At 38.0% G+C, this 16,632-nt stretch overlaps 1 protein-coding gene across 17 annotated transcripts in view; it reads left to right on the top strand.

Annotated features, from left to right (window-relative positions):
- Nucleotides 1-16,632, top strand: part of Fubp1 (far upstream element binding protein 1) — a 34,960-nt gene that overhangs the window by 9,976 nt on the left and 8,352 nt on the right. For 10 of the 17 annotated variants that reach the window (XR_004515126.1, XM_010605205.3, XM_010605204.3 and 7 more), the window contains 11 exons: nt 977-1,139; nt 1,229-1,327; nt 1,446-1,547; nt 1,787-1,889; nt 1,974-2,074; nt 2,667-2,808; nt 3,830-3,990; nt 6,488-6,639; nt 6,730-6,809; nt 9,809-9,946; nt 12,224-12,298. Coding sequence is in view for 16 of the 17 variants with exons in the window: in XM_010605205.3 (XP_010603507.1) it covers nt 977-1,139; nt 1,229-1,327; nt 1,446-1,547; nt 1,787-1,889; nt 1,974-2,074; nt 2,667-2,808; nt 3,830-3,990; nt 6,488-6,639; nt 6,730-6,809; nt 9,809-9,946; nt 12,224-12,298 (1,316 nt within the window). In the remaining variant the exon portion in view is untranslated. The remainder of the gene's footprint in view (nt 1-976; nt 1,140-1,228; nt 1,328-1,445; nt 1,548-1,786; nt 1,890-1,973; nt 2,075-2,666; nt 2,809-3,829; nt 3,991-6,487; nt 6,640-6,729; nt 6,810-9,808; nt 9,947-12,223; nt 12,299-16,632) is intronic. The other 7 variants (XM_033758413.1, XM_010605202.3, XM_010605208.3 and 4 more) reach the window with 2 other exon arrangements.

The raw sequence follows: 16,632 nt of genomic DNA, 5'->3' as shown, positions 1-16,632 counted from the left end.
TTTTTTTTTTTTTTTTTTTTTTTTTTTGGTACCGGGGATGGAGCTCGGGTCCTTGTGTTTGGGAGGCAGGCCCCAGAACCACTGAGCTAAATCCCCAGCCCCGTGATACTTTTTTTTTTAATGATACTTTTAAAACGTAAGTCACTTCTTGTCACTATATTTAAAATCTCCCAATACTTCCGCAGTTAGTTTTTTTGTTTTTTGTTTTGGTGACCTTCTTTCAACTCATTCTTTTCTAGCACCATTTGGCCTTTTTGGTATTTCAGCACACCAAGCATGCTCGTTTAAATCCTCTGTACCTGCTGTTTTTTCTCACCTTAATGTTTTCCCTAGATACTCAGTCACTTGCTTCAGTTCCTAGCTCACGTCTGTCAATAAAGCCTGTTACATCTGTAGCACATACTTAAAGTTCGCGCATACTCCTACTGATTATGTTTTTCTTTATAATATTTGTTATGGCATGTTATTTTTACTTATTTAGTGCATTTAAGCTAGATATAAGTGAGCAAAATGGTGGTTTAAAAACAAACAGGGCCTGCAGGTGTAGCTCAGTGACAGACAACATGTTTAGCATGCCTGAAGCCTTGGATTCAGTCCCTAGCACCAAAGAAAAATAAGCAAATCATCGAGGAATCAGCTTTCTTCTGAAATAAGGAATTACAGTGTTCCTTCTTAAAAAGTTTAGATTTCCTCAAAGAAAAAAAAATGTATACCTAGAAAATATATTGCATAATCAGTCTTGGATCCTAGATGATTTTCTTGTGGATAAAAGTAAAAGCACCACCACTGACCCCCCCCCCAGGCTCTGCTGGTTGGCCAGCATCCTATCCCGTTTGCTCCACAGAACCAGTTACTGAGAGTACTGTTAAAAGTAGTTCTAAGCACCTACTCTGAAACAAGGACTATGTTGTTTGCTATTTTTCTGTTTAGATAAGTTTGGGTGTGTTAAACTTTATTCTTTGAATATTGTTAACAGATCAGCAAAACGGTTACTGGACCAGATTGTTGAAAAGGGCAGACCAGCCCCTGGCTTTCATCATGGTGATGGACCTGGAAATGCAGTTCAAGAAATCATGATTCCAGCTAGCAAGGCAGGATTAGTTATTGGAAAGGGGGGAGAGACTATTAAACAACTGCAGGTATCGTGCTGTAAAATGACTTATTTTAGTCTACTTTGAAGCCAATTTTCTTCTCTTTTGATAATACATGATTTTTATGATTTTCACAGGAACGGGCTGGAGTTAAAATGGTTATGATTCAAGATGGGCCTCAGAACACTGGTGCTGACAAACCTCTTAGGATTACAGGAGACCCATACAAAGTTCAAGTAAAGTTCTCTTTATCCTTTCTAAAAGGGGTTGGATGTATTTGGGCAAAACATGCATGAAAAATTAAAAAGATTTTGAGGCATACTTTCTAAATTGACTTAACTTTTTCTACTTTAGCAAGCCAAGGAAATGGTGTTAGAGTTAATTCGTGATCAAGGTGGTTTCAGAGAAGTTCGAAATGAGTATGGGTCAAGAATAGGAGGAAATGAAGGGATAGATGTAAGTAAAAACACCCAATCATCTGATTGTATGCTAATCCATAAAGATAATAATGTTTTTCCTTTTTGGGATGAAAAAGACATCAGATTGTATACTCTTTTTTTTTTTCTTTCTATTTTGGATTTTTTTTTCATCGTGTTATTCTATTTGACATGAGCATAGCATTGTAGATACATGAGGTGATATAGGTTAATTTTTGTGATAATGGCTTTCTTAATACTTAGTCTTATTTGCATAAGGTCCCCATTCCGAGATTTGCTGTCGGCATTGTAATAGGAAGAAATGGAGAGATGATCAAAAAAATACAAAATGATGCTGGTGTTCGGATTCAGTTTAAGCCAGGTCAGTACATATGTTTAATCATGATTAGTTTTGATACACATTTACTATTAATTAATTAATCCAATTTGTTTCTTCATTTTAAAGATGATGGAACAACACCTGATAGAATAGCACAAATAACTGGACCTCCAGATCGATGTCAACATGCTGCAGAAATTATCACAGACCTTCTTCGAAGTGTTCAGGTTTGATTTAACATATTTCCCTCCATTGGAAAAGTATTTTCTTTAATGAAGTCTGAAAGTGCTTCCCTTGTACATTAGTCTGTTTTATAACGTGCATTGATGGACAAAAAGTCGAAATTGCTTTAAGACGGACAGCTTGGAGCGTTAAGAATTGCTACATATGTGCCCTGTCAATATTGACCATGCATTTTTTTTTTTTTTTTTAACGGATGTGTACCTGGGGATGGGGGCACATGCCTTTAATCCCACACTTGGGAGGCTGAGGCAGGAGGATCACTGGGAGTTTAAAACCAGCCTGAGCTATATAGTAAGACCCTGCCAACTCCTCACAATGTATGTATATATTGCCCATTGTTTTCATTGGGTGATCTCTGCAGTCGTCTCTAACTTTGTCACTCAGTACTATGGAGAGGTGAGAGAAGGTCTTGCTGTGTGTGGTACACAGTGTGGGCTAGCCTTGAACCTACTATAGCCCAGGCTTCCCTCAAGCTGGCAGTGATGTTCCTTCTCAGCCTTCCAGTGCAAATAGACATCAGTTTTACCATGGAGAGAAGTGTTTATTTCTATGCCGACTTGCTTTTTCCCTCCTTAGGCTGGTAATCCTGGTGGACCTGGACCTGGTGGTCGAGGAAGAGGTAGAGGTCAAGGCAGCTGGAACATGGGACCACCGGGTGGACTACAGGAATTTAATTTCATTGTGCCAACTGGGAAGACCGGATTAATAATAGGAAAAGGCAATGTATTTTAGACTTGGGGGTTTTGTTTTGTGTGGTCCTGTCCCATCCCATCCCCCAGGGCCTCACTCTAGTTCTGGCTGGCCTTGCACTCCCTTAGTACCCCAGGGTGGCCTGGAACTCGTGATCCTGTGTGCTGGTGTTACAGGCATGAACCACCACACCTGGCTTACTATTTTAAACTCTTAATGTTTAGCACCCTCTTTCCAGACACTGTTTCTGTTGGTGTTAAAAACAAGTGACACTGGGGCCAGGGATTTATTTTAGTGGCACTACATCTGCCTCGCAAGCCCAAGGTCCGAGTTTGATTCCCCAGTACAAAAAAGGAAAAAGTAGCAGTGATTTTTCTTTTGGATAAGAGTTCTTTTGTATCTGTTACATAAAAAGTAAATAAAGTAAAAGTGAGATTTGAATATCATTGGATTCTTAAGAAAGGGAATCAAGAGTTAATATATTGTTATAAGAAATTTTTTACTCAAAAATAAGGGTTTCTTTGTTACTCAGTCTCCTTTTGGAAGGGTGTGTTAATGGGCATTGACTCTAGTGCCCTAATGCTGAGCTATATTTGTACCCTTTTTTATTTTGAGACAAGTTCTTACTATGTCACTAAGTTGCCCAGGCTGGGCTGAAACTTGTGATCCTCCTGCCTCAGCTTCCTGAGTGCTGGGTCACAAGTGTGTGCCACCACACCTGACTAAATTTGCTTTCTCCTGAATCACATGTTTTAAATTTTTTTGCATGTTTAAAATCTGTTTTTTGCATGCAAAAACAACTTATTTAAAGTAAATATTTTGGAAAGTTGCCCATATTGAGATGTGTATAATTTTAAGTAGTCTTTAATGTATTTTAAATACGAACTGCTTCATGTAATTGGAAATACACAAAGTTGTAACAATATTGTCAGGATGCTGGCCACTTTTTCTTTAAGGCCCATTAAATTATGACCATTTTCTTTTGGCTAGTACTTCTTACATCCTTTGAAACTTTAGGGAAATAACTTGACTTTTGGTTTTCTTCTTAGGAGGTGAGACCATAAAAAGCATAAGCCAACAGTCTGGTGCCAGAATAGAACTTCAGAGAAATCCTCCACCTAACGCAGATCCTAACATGAAGTTATTTACAATTCGTGGTACTCCACAGCAAATAGACTATGCTCGGCAACTCATAGAGGAAAAGATTGGTGTGAGTGTGCTTTTAAGTGTCTTAACTTACAACAGGCCCTCTCCTTACATAAGGATTTAGTTCAGATACATCATAGTAATTGCAGGTTTCATGACATAATAGATACATGTAACACAGGAAAGATGTCTGGCTATAAAAACGTAATTAAACATAGAGCTAAAGATTTGGGTTCATGTAGATAGGAGGGTCGCATTGCCACAGACATGGTGTTAGGGTTAAGTAGAGGGTTGTGGGAGATAGTTGAAAGAATTACAGGGGTTGGGTCTATATGAAGGTCTTAGCTGTATCATCCCTGTTCAGATAAAAAATATGAAGTAGAGACAGCTCCCATCCTATAGTAGAAATGTATAGATTCTGGCTTTTGGACAGTCTCGCAATTGTCTGGGGATTTAATAATACAGACTAATTGGGTGTTTCTCATCCCTACATGCAGTATGACCACACCATCCTAATTCAGAACATCTGTAGATAATTTTTTTTTTCTTTTGGTACTAGGGATCAAACTTGGGTTCTTGCGCTTGCAAGGCAGGCGGTGGCACCATTGAGCTAAATCCCTGGCCCTCTGATTCAGAACATCTGAAGTCGAGCCTGGCATTTAATTTTGCAAACGTGAACCAGGTGATTCTTAGGCACAGTCAATTTTGTAAAGTTTTCTTGTGTAAGACAAAAGTATGAAAATGCTTGACTGTGCTGATTTGTAAATGAGGCAAATTGTGTTTTACTGGGTTTTTCTATAATGAAAAATTAATATGAGATGTAAGGGAGCCAGCATCTCAAATTACTACTAATAAGTAGAAGTTACTGAGAAGGTTTTCCTTCATGTTTCCCATGTATGACTGGTGTGCAAAAGAAGTCTGAAAATCTTTGCTTAAGAAGACAAAAATAGGTAACTTCTTTGCTAATGACAAGTATAATTGTTTAAAAAATGTGAACTCAGTAATTCCAGAAGATAATGGCCAAAGCCGAAAAAGGAATAGAACATTATAGTTACAGTTTTTTATTAGCCTTAGTGGCATGAATAAGTATACTTGGAAAAACCAGGTAAGTTGTTCTAGAGAACAGTTTAGACCATGAACAACTAAATCTATTTAAGCATTATACAGCAAATAGGTTTATTGAAACAACATGGTCCTTCATTAAAACGTACCACTTTTGTATCATTTTGTACCAGTAAACGTTTTTTCTTAATTAAAAAAAAAAAAAGAACGTGAGTTCTAGAGTCTGACTACTTGGCTTCAGAATTTAGTGAGTCATACTGTGTGGCCTTGAAGAAGTTACTTATTTCTGCCAGTTTCCTCCTATAAAGTGAAGAAAACAGTATTTACTTCATAGAGTTGTAGGGGTTAGATCAATGTGTTATACATGTATTTTGCTTTTAAAGATTAGATGTTTCTGTTCTTTTTATCTATATGGAAAATATGTGTTGTAAGTGGTAAAAAGTGAGAGATGACGGCACCTAAAATCTTCAACCAGTTAATAAAAGGAATCTGAAAGTCGAAGCTGAGCTTCCTTATTTTATAGGGAGAATGTTGACAACCAAATGAATATAGTTATGCATTTTGTCCAAAGTGTCACATGAATTGGTACTATCTGCAAGAAAGTGTTCCAGAACAGCTAACTAATGGTATTTATAGGTTGGCTTACCAAAGGAGAGTCAGCTAAATCTTCATTTTAATGTGGCATGATAAGGATTAAAATGCCCTGCTGTGTTGTATCAGTCATAAAGAGAATTTTCATGTTGCTTAGAAAATTATGATTAAAAAGAGAACAGTAGTTCAAATTGTTCGTCTAAGTGAGATTCCAGCAAGAGATACAGAAAGATTATGAGGCAGACTCCAATTTGAGAGTGAACTAATTGTTAGATTGCAGGTAGACTCTAGCGAGTTTACAATATAGGACCTAAACATTTTGGGGAATGTGTCATCAAGATGGTTGTCTGACTGTAGAGGTAGAGTAGATAGAGAAGAACTAGTGGACAGGCCCTGGTAAGTTTCTATGATTCAGATGGTAAAGAAGGGTAGGGGATTTGGCTCAGTGGTTCTGTTGCCTTCCTTGCAAGCACAAGGGCCCAAGTTCAGTCCCCATTACCACCAAAAAAAACAAAAAGATGGTAAGGGAATGCTAAATGTAAAAATTACAGAGAAAGAAAGTAGTATCTGAAAACTAAAGAAGTTTTTTTGTGGTGTTTGGTTGGTTGGTTGGGTTTTTTTTGTTTTTTGTTTTAATACTGGGGTTCAAACTTGGATCCTTGTGCTTGCAAGGCAGGTAGCAGAACCACTGAGCTAAATCCCTGGCCCAGTATATCAATTTTTGCATTCAGCTGTTTAATGAATTGTACATGTCTCTGGCAGTTAAAATTTTTTTGCAATGTGAATGAGAAAAATCTAAATTTTGTTACTTGTTACTATAAGAGGATAAAATGGAAGATTATTTGGCTTTTGAATTATTTGAACAAGAATGTTTTTGTGATTTTTGTGTCATCTTGGTTTTTTTGCAGGGCCCAGTAAATCCTTTAGGGCCACCTGTACCCCATGGGCCCCATGGTGTCCCGGGCCCCCATGGGCCTCCTGGGCCTCCAGGGCCTGGCACTCCAATGGGACCTTATAATCCTGCACCTTACAATCCAGGACCACCTGGCCCAGCTCCTCAGTAAGTTCGTGGTTTGGTTCCTTTGTTTTCAACAAAGATTCCAGCTTATGGTAAATACATACTCTTTTTAATACTGATTTCCCCCCGCAGTGGTCCTCCAGCCCCATATGCTCCCCAAGGATGGGGGAATGCATATCCGCATTGGCAGCAGCAGGCTCCTCCTGATCCAGGTAAAAATGTTTAACAGTTGTGTGTTCCTTCTAGTGTTTATCTGCCATTGCCTTATATTCTTAAACTTCTTGTTGCTTTTACATTTTTATAAAATGTCTGCTCTTTTATTTACTCTTTCAGTAATATTAGGCACTGCTTCCGTTATATAGATGTAATTTCTGCTTTTATGGAACTGTTTTATAGCTTTCTCTACTTCAAAACTGGTACAGCAAAGTGTAGAAAGCTACAGAAGTAACAATGTCTTAGGTTTCACACATCAGTACTGTCAAATGAATAGTGTGTTAGTGGTGACACGATCCATGGAAGAATAATTTACACTTACTGTAAATAACTTACGTGTCTCATCGTGGTAAATTACTTGGGTATTACATTCCCCAGTTTTTAAGTAAGATACAAACTCTCTTAGAATATTCCTGATAAGAAAACTTATGCATTAAAATCTTCATAATAATTGAATGCTGGAACTCTAAAATATATTAACTCTTTTCTCTAAGATTGGAATTCATATAATCTGTTATTTTCCTGCACCCTATCCTTTTTTCCCCACTTTTGTCAAAAAGGTATTCTTTTGAAACCAACAAACTTAAAAACGATTCCCCGTTTTACTTACCTACCCATCAAGTCCTCTTTTGCTGGAAGCATTTCAAAGAAGGTATTCTAAGGGCCAGGGATTTAGCTCAGTGGTTCTGCCACCTGCCTCAAAAGTGTAAGGACCCAAGTTCGATCCCCAATATCAAAAAAAAAAGAAGAAGAAGGTATTCTGAGTAATGGATTACTTTCTACGTGCTATATTTTTTAAAAATAACCCAGGTAATTGATTTACATGAAATTGTCTTCCTGAATTTGGTGTTTAAATATTCTAAAATGAGCCACTTCAAAAGTTTTCTCTGTGTGATGACCAAGGAGGGCAGTCACCAGATAAGAAGTGTCCACTCATTTAAATTAAATACACAGCATAAGTTGTATTAGCATCTGGTATATACAGATGACTCCATGTTTCATAGCGAAAGAATGCATTTCCGTTGCAAGCAATGCTGTGGTAGAGCTTGTAGGGTATAAAAGAAGCATTAATACTTGCTCTGTAACAATTTAAAAGTCCATTTGAAGGATGGAAAGCGTTTTCTTTCCCACTTAGTTAATTAAGGTGTCATGATTTAGCAAAGGAATGTGAGCGTCAAGTTTGAACAGGTTAAGGGGGGGATTTATATTGGGAACTGAGATGCCCTGGATTGTACTTAAAGAGAGCCGTTTAGGTTACTAAACCTTTGGGAGCTGTCTCCATGAAAAGAAGTAATGATCAAGTTATATAATGGTTGAGAATTTAGACCTTAAGCAGGCCTATATCACTCCTGGTCCTATAATTCAATTAAGAGATGGCGAGGAAGTTTTTTAATCCTTCTGGGCCTATTTTCTGTACAAATTGGTAATGAATACTCTGTTGAGTAAATAGTAAGTTGTCTGTCCATGTTATATGTAACTATGAAGCTAGTTTTGTCATACAGTTAAAATATAAAGGAACATAATAAGTATTGCTTCCATTTCCAGCTGCCAAGTACAGTGATAGGCACCTCTAATCCCAGCTTCTCAGAGAATTGAGGCAGGATTGCAAGTTCAGGGCCAGCCCGGGCACCTCAGTGAGATTGTCTCAGAAATAACAAAAAGGTCTGGAGCTCAGTGCTCTTTTGAGTTCCGTCGCCGTTGTACTCCCCCTACCATCATGTATCTTAATTTCTCTAGAAAGACATTATATCCAGCAAAGTAACTTACATTTATTAATATACAGGTAATGCTGCTGACAAATATAAATATCCTACATAGAAAAGCAGTACATTGAAGAACTGAGAAAGGTTTGGCAGGGGCTGGGGATTTAGCTCAGTGGTTCTGCCACCTGCTTCACCAAGCATAAGGTCCCGCGTTCAATCCCAAGTACAAAAAAAAAAGAAAAAGGTTTGGAGGGCAACTTAAGACCACCTTTGATTTGTATCATCTTTATTAAGCAGCTAGGAATCACTGTTTGGAATGAATCTAAGCAGATCGCATATGTAGACTGGTGATGAGGAAGTTATATTCTCTTGGTGGTACAAACTAAGATATGACTATTTTTATGTGACATTTCTATTGTAAAGGACAGGTTCAGTAATAAGACTTAATGATTTTCATAATCAGTTAATTTTTGAGTGCTGAGGAGATGCGCCAAGGGCAGAGGAAGCTGAGCATGACCCAAGGCCCAGCCTTGGGCGTGGTGGCTTCTGGGAAGTGCAAGGCTTAATGGGAAGAGACTGACAGGAGGGAGAGATGAGGCTGGACTAGAAGAGATAAACGAGGAGGTCCAGGTCATTAAAGATGTTGAGTGATACTCCATACTTAAGAGGTGTGACCATTTTGAAGAGTCTAGAAAAATAAATGCATTTCAAGTAGAGCAGTAACACGAAGATTATGACAAGTGCTATGAAATAAAATGAAAGGTGGCTTGGGCCAGGGATTTTTAGCTCAGTGGCACCGCACCTGCCTTGCAAGCATATGGTCCTGAGTTCAATCCCTGGTGCTGCAAAATAAATAAATAAATAAATTGAAAGGCAGCTATTCTGTAATGGGATGAGATACAGCTAATCTTTGTTTCTGAGGTTTTTAGTCTCTTAATTGAAAACGAGACAGACCGTCTGAAATTGTTTCTTGCACAAATTAGCTCCTAAATAAATCAGGTTAGAAAAAACAAAACAGTGGCTGAGGATGGTTAGTTGGAGCCCTGGATTTGGAGCCAGAAGATCTTCCATTCCTATCCTACTTTGGCTGCTCACTAGTTTTGCTACTAGGAAACTCCATGCCTGGACCTCAGTTTTCTATAAATACCATTGACAACAATGAAAATATTCAAGAAGTTTAAAGTTTTCGTGTACTGTTTTTGTGTGATGGCTAATTTTTGGTTCTTTTGTTAGCCCGGTGTGTGTGTGTCTGTAGGCTTCAGATGCAAACATTGAATTGTGTTTATTAATTTTAGCCAAGGCAGGAACGGATCCAAATTCAGCAGCGTGGGCTGCTTATTATGCTCACTATTATCAACAACAAGCACAGCCACCACCTGCAGCTCCTACAGGCGCACCAACTGCAACCCAGACGAATGGACAAGGTAACTATGGTAACTGACATTTCTATTTCTTATTCAAAAGCCTAGTTTGTGTTTATAATTATATAGGAATTGCGTACATCACTGTATAGTACCTAAAACTTCTGGCATAAGTTACTTTGGAATAATTTCCTAACTCTATAGAAAATTTTAAGAACGGGGCTGGGGATTTGGCTTAATGGCAGAGTGCTAGCATGCTTGAGGGCCCTGGCTTTGATTCCAAGCATGCAATTTCAAAAAAAAAAAAAGTTGTGAGAATAATACCAGAAAGACCCAGATGGCCCAGCCATTAATGTTTTACCCTCATTTACACCATTACCCCTCTTAACACGTATGTCCATACCCATTATCATTATTTCTGAAAAGAACCATTGAAAACTAAATTGTCGGCATAATGCCACGCTACCCTTTAAAACACTAACATATTTCTTCCACAAATACATAACTGCCATACAGTTCTTCACATGAGGTCATCAGCACTGCTCTCTACTGTCCTAGCACACAGCCCTTGACTTCTCCAGTTGTCTCAGTGTTTTCCCCCCTTTGATTCAGGATCCTATCTGGTACCATATTTAGTTGTCAGGTTCGTTAAATCTCAGTTTATTCCAATTGGGAATAGTTTCTGGTTTATTTTTGTTTATTTGTTTGTTTCCTCCTCCATATTATAAAGATTACCAACTTTTTTTTTTTTTTTAGATGACTATCAGCCTAGGTCTCCAGCCTTTTCTTTGTGACAATTTCTCATTATTGCCCACACTTGTCCTGGACGCCTGGCCCCAGTGATCCTTCCTCTCCCTCCCTAGTAGCTGGGATTACTGGAGTGTGTCACTGCACCCGCCTGTTTGACAATTTTTTAATGATCAGGTGGTAAAGCTTCCTTGGCAGGAACAACTCCGAAATGACCTTGTACTCTTAGTATATTATATCAGCAGATAGAAAATGTTTCAGTATTCCGTCCCTGGAGAAATAACCTTGATCACTTTATTAATTGTTGTCTGCCAATTTTTTGTACTATGTAATGTCACCATTTTCTCTAAAATTAGTATTAACACTTTTTTTCCGGAACATTAGACTAACACATTAGGATAACGCATTATCCTACTCTTTATCCAGCTCATGTACCTCAGCCTTAGTCTTCATTAATTTAACTCCTGCCTTATTAAATCACAATTGTGGTGATAATTTTCCATATCCCTCATAGTACCTTTATTAGTTAATATTTTGTATAAGGAAGAGCTTTCCTTTTCACCGGTTCTTTATATGATTATGGGTCCCTGTTTCTATACAGTAGGTTGTTTTTAAGCTTTTTAGTTCTTTAGTAATCAGATTACTCTAGATTTGACCAGTCAAGACTATCTTTAAGGTGGCTCCTGTATCTTTTTTAAATGCCTGTCATTTTTTAACCAATTCTTTATTGTCTGGCACATTAAGGACTTTTTATTGCTTTTGTTTTGATGTGTTTGTTGTGGAACTGGAGGTTGAATCAAGGGACCTTTTCACTGAACTACATCCTTGGCCTTTTTTTTTTTTTTTTTTTTCTGGTCAGCATTTCTTCAGGTCACCAGGTTACCCTGGAGCTTAGAACTTGTGATCCTCCTGGTCATGCTCTCATGCTGGGATTTACAGGCATATGCCTGGCTCCTGACTTGCTTTTCATGGAAGGTGGTGTTTGGAAACTAAACCGAGTATGTTCGTTGTTGCTGAGGTTGAGTTAGCTCCTTTCAGTGGGCTAACTAGGAAATACTGTATATTTACATACAGTACTACATGCATACCCACTCATATGAAAACACTTAAATGTCCATGTCTGTATGGGCATGCATGCATGTAAGTTTATGTGTATGTATACTACATTTTACAACCGTATGTTTAATCAGTACCATTCTAGCACTTAAAAGTTCTTTGCACTGAGGATATGGCTCAGTGGTAGAGTGCTTGCCTAGTGTGCACATGGCACCACAAAATGAAACTGGAAAGCAAGCTTACTTCTTGCCTTTTCCCCTTTTTTTTTACTCATAAATGGAGAGGAGCCTGGTATTCTCGGTGTATGTCTTTATCTGACTTTGACTTACTACAGACTCAATATATCCGTGTTCTCTGTTCATGGCTTCTGCACCCCCATTGTCTGTGTCTGTGTCTCTTTTGCACCAGGAGGGATGCCACTACAGTGCAGCATCTACCCTATCTCACTGCCCATAGGAACCCACGCCTAACTCCTACACTCAAGAAAGAGAAGGCCCCACGTTGCCTTTGAAAATTTTTAATCTTGTTTTTTTTTTCTTAAACAAGGAGATCAACAGAATCCAGCTCCAGCTGGACAGGTTGATTATACCAAGGCCTGGGAAGAATACTACAAGAAAATGGGTATGTTTGTGTGTGTGTGTGTGTGTGTGTGTGTGTGTGTGTGTGTGTGTGTGTACTTAAAAACTAAATGGAAGGAGTTAATAAATACACATTAGGAGTTTAGAGGTTTTGATAAAAGCGTATTTGCACTGTTTCTATTTGCTTCGATGACATCAGTCCATTTAACTTTATAAAATTGAGGACAATAACTGAATAAAATTATATTCTAAAACCACTGGACTTTGAGGCATACAAGAGCATTACAAACAGTAATTCTTAAATTTTTGGTTTTATAACAAGGAAATTCATTTGCCATTTAAACTAGGAATTTCCCCACTGGCATATGTGACATTCACTATTACTGCTCTCCCATAAGAGACAGTTACTGTATTACTAGCGTAAATGGCATAAGGTGAAATTTTAGAGCACTGAGCAAATGTTAGTTCTGTGTGGTATCATTTTTGGTGGAAAAAAGCAAGTACGAAGTAATCTACAGTTATAGTTAATAAGTAACACTTGAATACTGTATATGACAAGGAAAAACTACTCACCTGGGAGAGCCCTTAAACTAGGGTTTTAGAAGACAGCTGGTAGGAAAACTGTTGTAAATGAAAAGGCAAATAGAAATGTCTATGTTTAATAAAAATTAGAACTCAGCATGCCCACTCATTTTGGGCCTTGTAAAATGTAAAAGAGCTCAACCAAAAAAAATGTATTCTCATTTATGGAACACACAGCATGCCTGGAATACTGAGGGTACGATTATGGACAGAAGAGCTGGGAGCCCTGGCAGTTTGCCTGCCATATTACTGTAAATTGCTGTGTGAAACAAGCTAAACCTTCACTGACAATTGGCTCGTAGATTGAGAAACAGGTCACACAACTACTGAGTGATAGAATCAGAATTTTACTTCTGAGTCTTGAGTGCCAGTCCTGTCTTCCAAATGTATTTACATTTTCAAAGGATCGTTTAGAACTTGATATTCTTCTAGAGAGATACATATTTTTCAGATGCTTTTGCTCATACTCATTTAACAGTAGCACATTCCATGGCCAGTTGTCAAAAATAAAAGCTAACTGGATAAACTTGCCCATTTTCACTGGCATAAAAAAGATAGAATTTTGTCCTAAGATAGTCAACTTAGGATTCTCAGTGTAAATTTCACTATTCTCTTCCAAAGAATATGTCTAGGTTTACGCCAGAAGTTTTCAGGGTGATAATCTTTGTTTGTATGTAAAAGTATTTATCCTTTGTGGTAAAGGATTTCTACAAAGTTGATTTCTGTTTAAGGAAGCAAAAAGCTTTTTCCTTTTACAATGGTGTTCTAAAGAAGTCATGCTCCATTTTATTCCTACATAACATTTTTGTGACCTCGTTTTTCTCAGGCTTATATCTGTAGCAGCTAAAATTTCTAAAACGCTTAACTTTGACCTCAAAATAGTATGCTTAGGGGGAAAAAAGGAAATGAAATTTTTTTTTTATTATGTCAAAAAGTAAATAGTCTCTAAAAGCAAATATAAATCTTCTGGGGGTAAAAACCAGTATGCATAGGATATCTGTATTTACTGTCTGAACTGCAGTGCTTTTGAGTGAGGGTGCTATCAAAAATCATATCCTTGAAACAGTGGTCAGGACCGGTAGCCACCTTAACAATAATGAAATAGTGTCACCACTTTTAGAATTGAGTGTGTTTAAAGCACATTAGCTCCAACTTGTATTTTTTGCAATATATAATATATGCCATTAAATGGGTAAAAACAAAGGCCTACTAATAATGAAGCCAGGTAATTATTGTGGAATGGTTTGGCTTCTGTGTCTTATTAAAGCATTTTATTTCCTTATACCATGAGTGCTATTTTTTTGTTTGTGTGTTTGTTTAGCTCTTGCACATTTCACATGGCCCAGATGAGCGGGTATGTTACATTCTAATTTTTATTCAAGGTAGATATTTTCATTTGCCTTTTTATTTACAACCATTTTCCCTGCTAGCCGTTCCCTAAAATTCTAATCTGAGGTACTTGCCTAATGTCATAGATCCTTTATGTGAAAAGATGACATCGAAATAAATGTTTGACTGAAGATTGTCTTCCACTGTCTTTCCTGTTCTGTTTTTCTGTAGTACCACAGTGGTCACCTGTTATTTTTATGAGCAAAGTGGACTGGGTGGGAAATTCTCTCTTACATGTAAATCTTGAGGTAATTTAATTAGGTGTTTAATAAACATTTTTCATAGTATAGTAGCTATACAATTTTCTATAAAAGTTCTTTTTTGTAATTTCTTTAATGGTAGTTTTTTTCTAGGTGTGTTACTTGTTCTCAAGACCATTTTAGGATAACCACAAATGAGAAACTTTAAAGCATAAAACTAATGGATCATTTTTCAGATGTCTTAAAGGGAAAAAAAGTAATAAAATTGGAAAATAAAGTCTTTCCAGAGCCAGTTACTCTTTCCAGTGGCCTTATCAGCATTTCCTGATACTTAATTCCTCATCCATTGTAGGAATTATCTACTATTTACATATAGCTTACAGTGTATGTAATATTTCACTGTCGGAGCTTTTGAATCCTAACTTCAACTTTTCCTATTAATAACAGAAAACTCCAGTAGCAGATTGTAAATCTGCAATTGTTGTGTGTAAGTCTCTGCAGAAACAAATGTGTGTTGAATTTTCAAGATTAATTTTGAGACAGGGTCTTACAACTGTGTAGTCCAGATTCCAGGCTGGCCTTGAACTCACTCTGTAGTCAGTCCTCCTGCCTTGCCTCGTGAGTGCTGGGATGGCAGGCATGCACCACCGTGCCCAGTTTGAGAAATTCTTATAGATCAAATTCTAGATAGTTAAAGAAGGGAATTTTAAGTCATAGAAGGAATTGCAGCTAGTTATGTTTTGTTTTTTGAGACGGAGTCTCCACTGTGTAGTTGAGACTGACCTGGAACTCACTGTGTAGCCCAGGCTGGTCTCAGACTCAGCGATCCTCCTGCCTCAGCCTCCTGAGTGCTAGGATTATAGGCGTGCACCACTACATCCGGTTTAAAAGGGCCTTCTCTATCTGTAGATATCCACAAGAAAATAAACAAGGTTTCAAAGCAAAGAGAGGAAGTTCCTGTTTGGAGGAGGCTAAGTGAAGACATTGTAAGAAAAGTTTGATTCCAGGAGGACCTTTACAATATTAAGCAGTGGTACCTTCACTCTAAAAGAAGAGAGAATGAGGAACTGTGGAAAAAGAAGCTGGTGTATAGAAAGATGGTTTTGTAGGATGGTACATAGTCAAGCCAGAGAGTGCAACAGGGGAACTGTAGGACGCATCTTTTATCTGCTGGGTGAAATGAAAGTAAAAGTACACTGGTAAGCTGTATGTAAATAATGGATAGTATTCTGCTGAAGTAGAGATTGAGTTCTGGGATGAGAACAGTGACTAACTAGTCAGATGTGGTGCATGCCTGTAATTCCAGCTACCCGGGAGGGTTGTGAGTTCAGTGCCAACCTGGGCAACTTGGCAGAATCTTGTCTCAAAATTTTAAAAAGGGTTGGGGCTGTGTGTAGCTCAGTGCAAGGCCCTGGGTTCGACATTTCCATCCCTTCCCCTACCCCCAGGAAAAGCAAAGTGATGGATCAGTAACTACGGAAGAGGAATGACTGAGATACATACATGCCTGAAAGGGCCGGGAGGCAGGCGAGGAGAGAGCCAGGTCTCTGTTAGACTAAGCAGGAGGACCTTTCTGCTTTCAGCTAGGCAAAAATCCATCACACTTGGACTTTAGAATTAAGAAACGTGGAGTGAGTGTGGAAGGGTGAATGATTTTTCTGTACAATTAATGCATGTTGGAAATACAGAATGAGGTTCATTTTGGGGTGTGTGTGTGTGTGTGTGTGTGTGTGTGTGAGATCTTGATTATTTTTAATACATTAACCCCCTCCTTTTCCTCCTTCATTCATTTTATTTCTCAAAAAAAAATGGGATATTTGACTTTTGCCTCTGGCTTATTTCACTTAACATGGTATCCAGATCTGACCATTTTTCTTCAGGTTGACATGGTTTCATTCTTTATGGCTGAATAATATTCCCTTGTGAATCTAATACCATATCTCTCTCCATCCATCTGTTGACGGTATCTAGGCTGATTCCACAGTTTAGCTATTATGGCCTGTGCTATTACAAACATGAGTATTTAGGTGACACTCTAGTATGCTGTCTTTTCATTCTTTTGGGAATATACCCAGGAGTGATACAGCTGCATTATTTCTAGTTTTAGTGTTCTTTATTTTGGGGGTCTTTGGTGCTTTATTGTTGTTGGTTGGGTTTGGAGTGTGTGTGTGTGTGTGTGTGTGTGTGTGTGTGTGTGTGTGTGTGT

This window comes from Fukomys damarensis, unplaced genomic scaffold (genome assembly GCF_012274545.1).
Source record: "Fukomys damarensis isolate Sample0158 unplaced genomic scaffold, DMR_v1.0_HiC HiC_scaffold_33, whole genome shotgun sequence".
NCBI lineage: Eukaryota > Metazoa > Chordata > Mammalia > Rodentia > Bathyergidae > Fukomys > Fukomys damarensis.
Note: the sequence above shows the minus strand (reverse complement) of the source record. Positions and strands in the feature narration are given on the sequence as shown.